This window comes from Erpetoichthys calabaricus, chromosome 2 (genome assembly GCF_900747795.2).
Source record: "Erpetoichthys calabaricus chromosome 2, fErpCal1.3, whole genome shotgun sequence".
Classification (NCBI taxonomy): Eukaryota; Metazoa; Chordata; class Cladistia; order Polypteriformes; family Polypteridae; genus Erpetoichthys; species Erpetoichthys calabaricus.
The window spans coordinates 278597845-278612895 of NC_041395.2; the positions used below are offsets into that span (position 1 = coordinate 278597845).

Below are 15051 nucleotides of genomic sequence, written 5' to 3' on the forward strand. Positions count from 1 at the left end.
TAGGGAAGGGTCATGAAGTAAGTATGAACCATGATTAGAGCCTTGTTTTCTGAAAACTCTGTTTTTGCTTGTCCATACCGCAATGCTGATGATGTGTTTAAGAAAGTATCCGGCTTTGGACAGCCTTTTTAAAAATCTTCATTTTCAGAGGTCTAAAACAATGGGGTTGTGTGGACAAAAAATGCAAAAATGGATAAATGAATGCTTTTTTAAAATAAAAATGTAGTAGTGTGGACAGGGCTAAAATAGAGAAAGCAGGCAATGGTCAAGCGATAGGCATTTATGTAAATTATGAAAAGGGTCAAAGCAAAACTCAAATTTGCAAAGCAGATAAAGCTGGAATAATTTTTAAAAACTAGAAATGAAGTGAAAGGTCTATCTTTTTTTATATCATAGTGCAGGTAAGTTCATAAATCAGCCCTATTATTTTATAAGACATCATAACAAGCTATCACATGTGCAGCATCCCTAAGCAATGACAATAGCAATCATAATAACCAGTACAAAATCCGAAAGAATGAGAATTGGTTTCGTCCGTTTATAGGAGATGGACGTCTGAAGCAGAGCTCCGCTAGCAGCGGCTTTATTTTCCCACGTATTTCATATTATTTAGAGGTATCCTGTATTTAACCCGACCAAGGAACTTCCACTACAATATGCAAGCATGAGTAACAAGAAGAAAAGTCAGAAAGAACCGGAAAAGAAACTTAAAGCTGCATCGAAGTCCGGTCAGACTTCCGGCCTGAGTGCAAGTGTAAGGTATGGCATCACGGAGACTGACCTGGAACAGGCAGAAGAGTGCGCAGAATTCCTGGGGCCCCGCTCCATTGTATCGTCTCCAGTCGAGAGTGAAAATGGGAGCGAAGGCGCAAGTGATACAGGTCGCGAGGGATCGCCGATTTCTGAGGATCATTCGAGACTAGAAAGGGCTCTGCAGGACGTGCTCTCATCTACTCATCGCGAGCCTGTAACAGGAGCTGCATTTTCACTTGCAGAGCACGAAAGCAGAAGCGAACTGTCCGAACTGAAAGAGATGATCGCTACACAGATAGCTACACAGAAAGAGATGAACACTACACTGGCCACTGCCATGGTTACGGCCATGAATGAGCTTAAGAAAGATAACACAAATGATCTTAAGAAGGTGGCCACTGAGCTCAAGAAGGATAACAAAGATAAGGAAACGCGTCTATTTGAACGTTTCGACGTGAACTTTAAAGGCATGTTGGAGAAATTAGTGGAACACATTGAAGAAACTAACTCCAAACTGAAAAGGCTTGATGATCATATTAATGACGTTTCAGATCAGCTGGAAGACGTTAAGCAGGGACTCACGGCTCGAGTGGAAACAGCTGAACAAATGGCATCTAATGCCGATGAAAAAGCCACAGCTGCGAACTCGGAATACAAAAAACTTGGAGACAGACTTGCAGCCCTGGAGGATGGGTGCAGAAGAAATAATATAAGAATTGAGGGTATACCTGAGAAACGAGAAAGCTCAAGCCCAGTGAAATTTGCAGTAGAATTACTGTCTAAAATAATTGGAGATGACTTTAAACTCGACAATGAGATAGCCACGGCTTATCGCACAAAGATACCAAGCGCCTTTAAATCTAGGTCTTTTATTGTCCGCTTCGAACGACTAAGATGTAAGCTTGATGTGATGGCACTTCTCAGACACAAGCAAGAGATTATATTCGAAAATAATCTTATTCGTATTTTTCCCGACTTCTCACCATCAACAGCTGCAAAACGCAGATCCTACAACGACATTAAAAGGATGCTACGGGAAGCCGATATCAAATACAGCCTCTTGTATCCTGCCAAACTGAAAGTGGAAGTTCAAGATGGACATTATATTTTCTTCAGCAAAGAAGAAGCTGAAAAAAAATTAAAGAAGCTGTTTCCGACACTTTTTTGAAAGTTAATTAAAATTAAAGAGCCGTATTCTATCAAGGCACGGGAAAGACCTATGATCTGATCGCTGGATCCATGTTTAAAGAGACTGGTATTATAATTATACATCTCTTATTTTCTTTTTTTTTTTTTTTTTGTTTTTTTTTTTTTTGTTTTTATCTGGACTTTATATGTTATATGTTTACGTTTTAATCAGAGTTATAGAGTTATAGACGTGAGTGTGAAAATGTGGAAGTGATTAAAGTAGGATTCGTTTTATTTATTTATTTTTTTATTTCTTTCTTTCTTTTTTTTTTTTAATTTATTTATTTATTTTTTTTATTTTACTATACCTTAAAGTAGACTGTTTAACTTCATACCCTTGGTTTAATGCTTGTTCTACTATTTATACAATTACCATTATACTATTACAGTATGAATTACCAGGTTTATCCTAGACTAGTTTTTAAAATCACTCCCAGGGTTGTTTTTTTTTTTTTTTTTTTTAATCTTAATATCTTAACTTAAAAGCGCTGAAGATTATTTCAAGCTTAAATATTGTTAATGAGAACATTTTCGGCAGATAGTATTAAGGATTTAACTGTAAAAGATATCTCTGTTTTAATTCTGTAACGCCGCTGCAGGGTGGGGTTTGTTTTGTTTTGGACGTGCTCTGTCTCTTCGTATGTCAGAGGACTGGAACATCGCGAAGTGGGGTCTAGCCTCATGTGGGGAGGAAAAATGGGGGGGTGGGGGGATAAAGGGGGAAGAGAAGGAGAGCAGGTTATATCTAATCTATTCTTATAATCCTTATAATTATAAATATCAATGCAGCAACAGGCTAACATGCAACAACTCCTGGGGAATCTTGAAACTAAGATTAAAACTGCCATATTACCAATTAAAACTATAAAATGACATTAAAAACTCAGAATCAATGTCTCCATGATGGGACAGTTAACTTTGTGAGCTGGAATGTTAAAGGCGTGAATCATGAATTAAAGAGAAAGAAAGTATGCTCTCACCTAACAGGCTTAAACGCTAAAATAGTATTTTTACAGGAGACCCACTTACTAACCAAGGATCAGTTCAGATTACAAAAAGACTGGACTGGCCAAATGTTCCATTCTAGCTTTATAAAGAAAACTAGAGGGGTGGGAATTCTTATACATAGAACAGTTCCATTTGTAGCATCAGAGGTAGTGTCGGACCCTGAAGGGAGATATGTGATGGTCATGGGCAACTTATATAACAGTAAAATGATTTTGATAAATGTTTATGCACCCAATGTTGATGATAAGTAATTCATGCAAAATCTATTTGCATCCATTCCCAATGTGAACACTCATAAAATTATAATGGCTGGGGACTTTAATTGTGTTTTAAATCCACTCTTAGATAGGACTCCTGTGACAGGGGGGGACGACATCTAATACTGCAAAGATAATTACACAGTTTTTAAATGATCACAACTTATCAGACCCCTGGAGGTTTCTTAACCCAAACTCAAGAACATATTCGTTCTACTCACCAGTGCATTATAGCTACTCAAGAATTGATTATTTTTTTATAGATAATAATTTCCTGCCTACAATTAAATCATGCAAATATGACACAATTGTTATCTCTGACCATGCCCCTCTAGTCTTGGAGCTAAAATCAATAAGCCCCTCGTACTCACCTCGCAGATGGCGTCTTAACCCTCTTTTATTGGCAGACGAGAACTGCACAGAATTTATATCCAAACAAATCAGCTTCTTCCTAGAGACAAACACGTCTACAGAGGTTTCTGCAGGAACACTCTGGGAAACTCTAAAGGCCTTCTTAAGAGGCCAGATTATTTCATATCTTTCCCATAGAAATAAATTAGAAACCAAGAAAGTGTCAGAGCTAAAAAATGAAATTACTAGAATAGATGAAGAACAAGCCAGGCGTCCAAGTGAAGCTCTTCACAGGAAAAGGCAGGCCCTGCATACAGAACTTAACATCTTAACAACTAAAGAAACTGAACAACTTATTTATAAGTCTAGACAGCATTACTATGAACACGGAGAAAAAGCTAATAAGCTTTTAGCTCAACAAATTCATAAACAAGAAGTTCACAATGCAATACCAGTAATCATCAACAAGAATGGAGAAGAAATCATCGACCATAATAAAATAATGCACACATTTAGAGATTACTATAAGTCTTTATATTCCACTGAGCCCAAAGAAGACAACACGCAATCTAATGCATTTCTGGATAATTCACAAATACCACAAATAGATGCTTTAAGTGCTGAGGAACTAGATAAACCTCTAACGCTAACAGAATTACTAGACGCTATAAAGTCACTACAAAGCGGGAAATCATCAGGCCCTGATGGTTACCCCGTAGAGTTTTTATAAGAAATTCTCCACTCAGCTAGCTCCACTCTTATTGGTAACATTTACAGAAGCTAAAGACCACCAAATACTACCTCAAACATTTCGACAAGCATTAATCACCGTCTTTCCTAAACAAAATAAGGACTTGTTACAATGTGCATCATATAGACCAATTTCACTCCTGAATAATGATGTTAAGATACTCTCAAAAATCCTAGCTAGAAGGATGGAGAAAGTGCTGCCCTCGGTAATATCACAAGATCAAACTGGATTTATTAAAGGCCGACATCTATCTTCAAATCTCCGACGCTTGTTTAATGTTATATATTCACCAGCAAAATCAAACACCCCAGAGATATTACTATCATTAGACGCAGAAAAGGCATTTGACATGATCGAATGGAATTACCTTTTCACTGCATTGGAGAAATTTGGGTTTGGCCCGAATATTTGTGCTTGGATTAAACTACTGTATACCAGTCCAGAAGCTTCAGTTTGTATTAATAAAATTTGCTCATACTACTTTAAACTAGAACGTGGTACCAGACAAGGATGTCCCTTGTCGCCACTGTTGTTTGCAATCGCTATTGAACCACTGGCGGTTCACTGCCGAAATTCTCATCAGATAAAGGGGATTGTCAGAGAAGGCCTGGAACAGAAAATTTCTCTATATGCAGATGATATGGTCTTATATATATCGGACCCAGAAAACACTGTCCCTGCTGTTTTAACAGCACTAACAGAATTTCAAAAGATATCTGGTCTTAGAATTAATCTGAATAAAAGTATACTCTTTCCAGTGAACTCACAAGCATATAATATTAAATTAGACACCCTACCTTTTACCATAGCAGATCAGTTTAAATACCTAGGGGTAAATATCACAAGTAAACATAAAGCTCTTTATCAACAAAATTTTGGCGTCTGTATGGAAAAAATTAAGCAAGACTTGCATAGATGGTCAACCCTTCATCTCACTCTAGCCGGAAGAATTAACATTGTTAAGATGAATATCCTTCCTAAACTTCTCTTTTTATTTCAAAATATTTCAATATATATCAATAAATCGTTTTTTAAACAGTTAGATTCAATAATAACCTCATTCATTTGGAACTCAAAACACCCATGTATCCGAAGAGCGACCCTACAAAGACCTCAGGCAGAAGGTGGCATGGCTTTACCTAATTTTCAGTTTTATTACTGGGCAGCAAACATACAAGCCATAAAAACCTGGACACAAATAAATGCACATACACAGGCTTGGTCTGCAATAGAAGTAAAATCCTGTAGTACTTCTTTATATTCCCTGCTCTGCTCTCCAATAAATGAAAGTTATCGCAAATATACTAATAACCCAATTGTGCTTTACTCACTCAGAATATGGAACCAAATTAGGAAGCATTTTAAGATGGAAAATCTTTTATCAGTGGCACCTCTGCAAGGGAACCACCTCTTTCAACCTTCGCAAGTATATCCAGTTTTTAATACCTGGAAAAGTTTTGGGATTAAAATGCTCAGAGATCTTTATATAGACAACATATTTACATCTTTTGAACAATTATGTTCAAAATTTAACCTCCCAGCTACACATTTCTTTTACTATCTTCAAATTAGAAATTTTGTTAAACAGAAATTGCCCGATTTCCCCCACCTTGCACCCTCCACAATGCTGGAAAAAATACTGTTCGATTCCGAGGAAACAAACACTATTTCCGCAATATATAAAATCTTATTAGAGTCCCTACCTTTCAAAGATCCAAGAGGACATTGGGAAGAAGATCTCTTAATCAATATATCAGAAAAGGAGTGGAAGGTAGCAAAGCAGAGAATTCACTCGAGTTCTATATGCGCAAAGCATAGACTTATTCAACTAAAAATTATATATCGAGCTCATCTGTCTCGCTTAAAACTGTCCAAAATGTTTCCAGGCCAGAATCCAACCTGCGAGCGCTGCAACCAAGCTCCTGCCTCACTGGGTCACATGTTCTGGGCCTGCACCAAACTAACATCATTTTGGACAAAAATTTTTAAGTGCTTCTCAGACAGCCTTAGTATCACAATCCCTCCTAACCCACTAACAGCTGTGTTTGGTGTCCTTCCAGATGGACTTGAATTGGAGAAGGACAAACAAACGGTGATTGCATTATCTACACTCTTGGCATGCAGACTTATTTTGTTAAATTGGAAGAATCCTAATTCTCCTCTTATAAGTCAGTGGGAAACTGATGTTTTATATTATTTGAAATTGGAAAAAATCAAATTTTCAGTTAGAGGATCTGTACAAAATTTTTTCAAAACTTGGCAGGATTTAATCAATATTATTTTAGAATAAGAGAATTAACTATTATTGCATTTAACTCCCTTCTCCATCTCTTATTTATATAGATATTTACTTCTCCCCTTCTTTTGTCTAATGTTGCCTTATTAAAAAGCTTAAAGAAATTTTCCTTTAGCTAAGCTCTCCTTCTCAGGGGTGGGGTTTGATTTGTTTTCAAATTTGTTGGGTTATAAATTGATCTGTTTGTATGAAATGATTACAATGAAAATTAATAAAATAAAAATATTAAAAAAAAAAAAAAAAATCCGAAAGAATGAGATGTAAGAATTTTTGACCAAAAGAAAAATGAATGTAATAATCAAAACAAAATCAATATCTTCCAAACAAAAAAGACAAAAATAATACCAAAACAATACTACTGATGTTCAGAATATGACAAATGTCTTTGGGATGCGGGAAATTACCAGAGCACCCAGACATGATTAACAGCCACTGGCTGGCTGTTCTGGGAATCAAATCGAAGTGCCTAGGGCTGTGACTTAGCAATGATAACCACTGTAGTATCAGGAGTTAACAACAAAATTTAGTGAACCCTTTTGCTTAAATTAGGAACCTCACTATTACTGCCCAGCAATTGTTTCAGTTAATTTCTTAAATAGATGAAGCCATTGAGAATCCCGTGTAGAAATCTAGAAGAAGTTTTGCTATAATAACAACAACTTCTGCCAGAATATAAATTCTATGAATGCAATCTGTATTTTTTACTTTTGTTTTATATTTTCATAGATTACATGGATTTAATGCAAAAACCCCTCTAGAGTCAATTGAAATCGAACCACCAGAAGAAACAGACAGAAACAGCATTGACTCTGACCTGAGAAACTGGGGCCCTTCTAAAATATCAAAACCAAGAAAGTATCAGGCTGCCGAAATGGACAGAGATGGTATTTTTCATAATTTTCCCAACGAACAGCAAGAGGAAGAACTGCAAATTACTGAAGAATTCATCATCACTAAAAACAGAAACCAAATGAGAGATACCAAGGCAGAGGAAGACCAAGACCAGATATATCACTCCTTTCCCAATAGCCCTAAAGCAATTCAAGTGATCTCTGCCATCATCTCTGAGCAGTCTGAACGCTTGATTCCACAGCAATTTGAAAGACTGTTTGCCAAGGCAATGATGGAACCAGAGGAGGACCAGGATTATTTGTACCACTCATCCATTGACGATGCCAAAATGAATCCTCCTTCCCGGATGGTAGAACCCCAGTATGAAATTATGGAGGGCCCAGAGGAAGACAGGGATCATATTTACCATCAGTTCTAAAATGACTTGATAGTTATTATTTTCTTAGAACAAAAAAAAATAACTTAGCATATGAAAAAGTCATTATTTCCCAGGTTTTCACCCAATGGGTACACAATAATATTTCCCCACAGACATACACATTTCAAGAATTTTAATTTCGTTTTTGCTGAATGATTTCTTTAATTATATTTTTAAAAAAATGTATAGAAAAAATACTGATCTTATTTTCAAATGTATGTTGCATTTTGCAACCTGAAATGAAGAATTACTTCTTGTGGAAACATACTATAGCTATATAACAAAAAATTTACTGTCCACAATTGCAGGAGAAAAAGAAAAATTATAAATAATGAAATTAATATTATAATAGGAAATCCAAAAACCCTGGTTTGATAAATGTTGTTATATTATACATGGATATGACTAAAGAGATGGCTTATAATCAAATTTTGCATTAATAAAGTATTCAAACTGATTACAAAAGAAACTACAGTAAGTGAATTTGTATGGCTTCCACACATTAGTGGACAGATGTATTGAAGGCAATTTATCATTAAATAACTCAATTTCATAGAATAGAAGCATGAACCTTCACTAGTGTCATTCGTTGGCAGACCATATTCTTGCTACTAGTATTCTGCAAATTATACAATTAAAGACAAGATTTTGTAATGTTCACTTTATCAAAAAAGTGAAAATTATATATGTTATAACCAGCCATCAATTTTTAAAACCCACTTAATATATCTATAATGTAAGCACAGCTATTGGGATAAAAAGCCCTCTTATTAATGACCAAGTACTCGATCAGTTCTATAAATTGCACAATTTGAACAGTTTACTGTTTAATTGGGTACACTGATTGAAGCTGTTCTTGCTAGTTCAGAGCTAAATCAGCTCTAGAATAAATAAAATAATAAAAAAGTGAGATTGGTTTCAGGACATTGTCATTAAATATATATTTGTTTATATGTTCTTGGTTGTCTGTTCTATTGGTAGATAGTAACAGGAAGCAGAGATTCATCTTTGCAAGTACTGCTCAACAGTTTCCACATGTAAAGCCTTTATTAATCTGAGATGTCCTGGATTGGACACTTGTTTAATGTGAGTATTTATATTTGAAACTGCATCTTCACTGGTTTTAGAATGGCACATACAGTTAACAAACATACACCTTATAATGTTTTTTAAATGCATATTTATTCTTGAAAGAAGATTTTTTTTTAAACTTGCAGCCATTAGAATTCCTTTGCCTCTTTATCACTTCTGGTCTTCAACAGCAATCACACCTTTCCTTATAATCAGGCTGCCGTACAGCGACATCTCTCTAAAAATAAAAAAGTGCAATGTTAAAAAATAAACAAAACAACTTGTCAAGAGCTTTTAATAGGAGTATCTGAAAACAGAAGGTCATATAAAAGAGTAAGTAAAAACTACCTGAATTTTATTTTATTAAAAAGAACACATCAGCAATACAGAACTCAGGCAGCAGGCTGGTGCAGAAGATGAGTCCCAAACCTGTAGACTTTGTTCATTCTCACCATGTCTGTGTGGGTTTTTTTTTTTTGCAACTTTCCCAAAAATGTGTGAATGTGTGTGTGGAGAGTGTAGGTGACTGGGCCCTGCTATGGATTGTTGCCTATCCAAGGCTATTTCCTCCCTTGCACTAATCTGCTACTAAGATAGCCTACAACCCCCCACAGCACTGAAATTGATTATGCAGGGCTGAAAATGCTACCTATATTATGCAAAACAGAGCATGCATGCGCATCAAGTAGAAAGACATTCTTAATAAATAAAACTGCTGTTTTTCAAGACATCAACACATTTTAGCAGTATTCATGGCAGGAAGCATATCCTCTTTGCTGTCTCTGGTGAATTTCTACATTTCTTTAATCATTCACCCTATTGAAAAGCTGAACCGAGAACAGGTATTCTTCTTTCTAATTGTAGTAAGTGACACAGTATAGTTATTCCATTAATGGAGAAAACATTTCAATGTATACGATATAATGTATTTTGTGGTTATCCTGTTACCTACTGTATACTTACCTTTCCCATACAACTGACTCATGAACCAGCAACAACATCATATATGCAGAGACTGATACTGGAAGCCAACATGCAGGGGTGAGTACATTTCATAGGGAGCATAGGGAAGAGTGAAGATTTAATTGGGTTTGAATGTGACTTTGGCAGTGTAGTATCAGCATGTGTGTACTCTACGCATGACCATCATGAAAGCAGCTGGTCCAGATGACATCTGTGGGTGCATGCTTCACTGATGTGCTAATCAGCTGACTAGGGTTTTTATTGCAATCCTTAATCGACCCTGGCTCAGTCCATGGCCCCAACATATTTTTAAAAATCTATTATGGTCCAGATACCAAAGAATAACAAACCCCTCTGCCTGAATAACTATTGCTCTAACATCTTTAGACACGAAGGTGTTTGAAAGGTTGAGGTAAAAACTCTATTTGCTCCTCCATCTTCATCACCATCAACCAGCTGCAGTTTGCCTTCTGCCCTAATAGGTCAACTGAAGATACAGTCTCCCACATTGTACACAGCACCTTCACCCATGTGGACAGCATCAACGGGAACTGTGTAATATTATTTATCAGAGATTATACTTTAACTCAGCTTTCAGTGCAAGAGTTCCCCACAGACTGTTCACCAAACTCGTTTGGGGCTGAAAACACATCTCTGTGAGTGGGTGTTAAATTTTCTTACAGGCAGATCCCAGGAGTCCCTCAAGGATGTGTTCTGTGCCTCCTGATGCATTCTCTTTACACCTATGAGTGGCACGGCCACACATAACTCCAACTTCATTGTTACTGTACATTTGCTGATGAAACAATAGTGTTTGGTTTCATCTCCAACAGTGATGAGATGGCCTATGTGGATGAGGTGGAGAACATGGTGTAACTGTGGTAGGTAAATAGACTTCAAATGAATGTCAACAAAACTAAGGATGAGGTTGTGGATTTAAGCGGCAAGCAGCATCAGTCCTTCTCACCAGCCAACATTAAAAGGGCTACAGTGGAAAGGGTGAGTGCCTTCGAGTTCATATCTCTGAGGACCTTGCATGGACTTAATAAATACAAGCGCAGGTCAAATAGGCAAGGCAGTACCATCTGAGACAACTGGGGAATTTTAGAGTGTCCCAAGTGATTCTAAAAACTTTCCACATAGGCACTTTAGAAACTATCCTAACAATGAAAATCACTTCCTAGTTTGGCAACTTCTCTGCCCAAGGCTGAAAAGTCCTGCAAAGGGTGGTGCAAGCAGCAAAGGGCACCATAAGAACTGCTTTTCCTCTCTCTGCAGCTTGCTTACATCAACCAAAATCATCTAGGACTCATTCCAGTAACTGACTGATCAACCTGCTGAAATCGGGCAAAGGCAAAAACAGAGAGGCTCAGGGAGCACTTCTATCATCATGCAATAAAGCTTCTCAACCAGGGACTCACATCTTTTGAGCATTACCTACAGAGTGGTTTCATTTGATCACACTCCTGCCACATATTTGTCATTGTTTAATTGATTTTTAGAATATAGAGATAAAATATTCAATACTCTATTTAATGATTTGTGCCCTACAAAATTTGTTTTTCTCCACACTTGTAATTTTCTGTAATGAAATGTCTGTTTTAGGTAAAGTACTCTTTGGTTTTGTTGTTATTTTCTTGAGAAATTACTAAGAGAGATGTTATAGGGAGCTAGGACTATACTGATGGCAATTGGTGATTGTGAGGAGGACCTATCCCTCAAAGTGGTAACTGTCACTACACAGCACACACTCAACCACACACTTATAATCACATCATGCAATTACAGTACCCAATCAATCCATCAGCATAAATCTGGACTGTGGCAAAAAGGCTACATGACCAGTGGAAGACAACACGGAATACAGAAAACAGGTAATCCAGCAGCAGCAACGGATCTGCCATTAGGGCATTCCAAGTACATGCCCAGAGGCCATGACGGCAAGGGGCCTTTTCACCAAGACGCTCAATGAAATGATGGAGTATCTTGGAGTCAAAATGGGGGGCCCCCACCTCCCCTAGGTGCAATGAAGTGATCAAGTCTTGCACCAAAATCAAAAGTGAGAAATATCATGCTGCATTGAACAACACAATGTTTATGTGCTTCATTGTAAAAAGTATGATCAGCTCTCTGTTAAGTCACCCAGGGGCCTGTACCAGTCTTCATCTGGCCAAAATAGAGCTCAAACTCTATGTTCTCTTTGGCAGGGCAAAGGTATTCTAAGAAAAAAAAACACTGTTCAAAGTGTATTACATACTATTAAAAAATAAGTTACAAATACTGCCAACATGGAAATTCTGTAATTATGTAGTGTAACAGTCAGCTTACCCAGTGGCTACAACAGCAGCTGCTTTTTTTGCTCGCTCGTAAAATGCAGACCTTTTTATATAATCCATATTTCCCTAAAAAATGAAGAGAAAACATTTTTGACATTGTTATAAACATCTAGCTATGTGATTTTTCTTTTAAAGATATATTTTAGCTACTCAAAAAGTTCACATTACAGTGTTACTCATCTACCCATTTATTAATTGTTTGAACTGACCATGAAGAGGGTCATAGGGAGCCAAAACCTTTTTCAGGAACAAGAACAAGAAATGAACATCAGCAACTGGCCTTGGAAAATCAGTCACATGGTGCACGCATGTATACACACTAGACCAATATGGAATCGTTAGAATTGCCAATTTAATTTGATATGCAAGTCATTGGGAGGAGCAAACATAATTAATAAATTGTCACGCTTGGGTCACAGAGTTGCACAGAAACACACAGGAGATTGTAGAGACAGGAACTTTATTCAAATACTTCAAACAAACGTAAATCTCTTTCAGGAGTAATTTGAACTCCATGTGTAGTCGGAGGGGACCGTTCCGTCCCTCAATTAAAGAACAGAAAATCTTCCTCTTAATTGGGGTGCACCTTGGGAGCGGGACCCCCAACAAGAGCAGAGGATGTCTGGGGGAGAAGGGAGACAAGGCAGTAAGATAAAAGGACAGCTGCTGTACAGGCTTTTAAATGTTCAAAGCACTGCGCAAGATGCAGATTACGTGACACAGCAACAGCAACAAGCCAGCAGCTAATGGAGCAAAGAGGAGGTAAAAAACTGTATTTGTTCCCATTGTATCACCATTTAAAAGGGGGTTTTGGAGGAGCGACCGTGTATTCTAGGGGTGCATTCAGCCCCCCTCTTCACAAATAATATGGGTGTTATAAACAGAAAGATCTGAATTTTTTTGAATAGAAAAATTCTAATGCGATTTATTTACATTTTGTAATTAAATGTTACATACATTCATCATCACGGTTTTCTCTTTTTAGTGTTACCATTGCAATGATACAGAGTTATTTCCAGATCCACATGTGTATGCAATGAAGCTTTTGATGACACGTCAGCCATCTGTATAACAGAGAGATACCTTGAAAGAAGGCTGTCTAAACTTACACTTACTTATTCATAGCCAAAACAATATCTATTTACTCTTCTATTTTTAAGGAAGTTACTGGTTTTAATCTTTCATACAATTTTTCTAACTAAGTTTGGATTGACCATTTAATCATACTTATTCTGTCATTCTAATGAACCCACTCTAGAATTCTCTTAATGTCTTTTTTCCTTTACAAGTAATCTCTACCACTTACAGCTTAAAACCATGTTGACTGTCTTGCTTGTGTAGAAAGAACAAAACTGTCATAACAATAAGAACCAGTAATTTAAGGATGTTTTACAGACTTAATTTGTGACAATTAAGTTTTGTATTTAAACAAGCACTGCTATATATGATTAAGCTGTATTTTACTCTGTCATTGTTACAGTGTTATGATTTTTGTGTTTACTTGCCCATCACATGTGGTTTTGTTACGTATGTTTTTTAACTTGTTTTTAATTTTTACAGCTAGGTTTTAGTGACGTCATTGCAGCACTATTTTATGTTGCCACTTTGTTCTTTTTCAAGTGGTCATGTGGTTATTAGTGACAATGTCATGTCACCACCATATAACAATTAGTGGCACCACCATTAAAGATAGCATAGCACAATCACAGACATCCAAATTTAGTATTTTTGTTATTACAAAAAGATTTTTGAGTGCAGTTAGATCAGTGTCAGTATTTGCTTCTCATTTTATTTCTACAAATTTTGGCTTAGGGTTTTGTTTTTTTAAATTGGTATTGCCTGCCGTTTTTGGTATTCAGAACCCAAGCCTGCATAACAGCCATTCTGTTTCTTTTGGCCTTTGGCCTCTTTTTCATTTCTTGGTTCTCCTTTAAATATTTTCCTGGCTTTTGTCATCGAAAAATAGAATAAATAACATAGTGGTGGGCTAAATGAATAATGCTGGCACCTCACAGATTTAGCATTTTAGGTTTGAATTCTCCACCTGGTTGATGTTGTGGTGAGCTTGTAGGTTCTCCCCATGTCAGATTGGTTTTCCTGCAGGTTCTCTAGATCTCCTCATATATGTCCAAAGACACGCTGGTTAGATTAACTAGCAGTTCCAAACTGGCCCCATGTGAGCATGACTGTGTATGTGAGTAGGCCCTACGATGGACTGGAAATCTGCCCCAAGGCTGCTTCTTGTTTTGCGTCAAGTGCTGCTTGGATAGGCTACAGTCTTACATTACTGTGACCTGCACAAAGCTAGTTTAAGCAGCGAAGTGGAGAGAATGAAAATCACTATTGATGGCCTGAAAAAAGGAGCTTATTTCAAAAGCCGCTCTACAGTGCTTATAAGGACAGATTTGAATGCATATCTCCCTGTTTCATTCAGTAAGCTAGTCAATAAACTACAAATTAATTGTGAAAGAAATAAAAAAGACCAAGATAAAGTAAAAAAAGACGTAAAGAGAACAAACCAGAGCCCATAAAAGTGCTCAGGAACAAGAAGCAAAATGGATGCAATACACAAGCCTAGAAGGAAAAAAAGACCTCAAAATTTCAGAGTGTTGAATATAAAAAACGGCATGGCAAATTCACAAAAAACTCTGCATGATGAATTCCAATTAATTCACACCCTTTATAGGTCATAAGTGATCACAATGCCATCACAAGATGACACAAATGGCTTTGCTCCCTGTGCTTGTGCTTAAAAAAAATCATTGTTGCCTTCCTGGATCCCAAAATATAAGGAAAACAACACAAAT

The 15051-nt window shown here is 36.8% G+C and overlaps 1 protein-coding gene and 1 long non-coding RNA gene across 2 annotated transcripts in view; one reads left to right on the plus strand and one right to left on the minus strand.

The window, feature by feature from the left end:
• si:ch211-217g15.3 (uncharacterized protein LOC368914 homolog) overlaps window positions 1–8205 on the plus strand; it is a 28613-nt gene extending 20408 nt beyond the window's left edge. Inside the window, exon 2 of the mRNA XM_028793434.2 lies at window positions 7331–8205. Coding sequence (XP_028649267.2) covers window positions 7331–7874 — 544 coding nt within the window. The 3' untranslated portion in view covers window positions 7875–8205. The remainder of the gene's footprint in view (window positions 1–7330) is intronic.
• An 888-nt stretch (window positions 8206–9093) lies between these two features.
• LOC127526842 (uncharacterized) lies at window positions 9094–12791 on the minus strand. Its single transcript, XR_007934282.1, has 2 exons — window positions 12237–12791; window positions 9094–9183 (listed from the first exon to the last, which is right to left on the minus strand). It is a non-coding gene; the product is annotated as an uncharacterized LOC127526842 (long non-coding RNA).
• Window positions 12792–15051: the final 2260 nt, after the last annotated feature.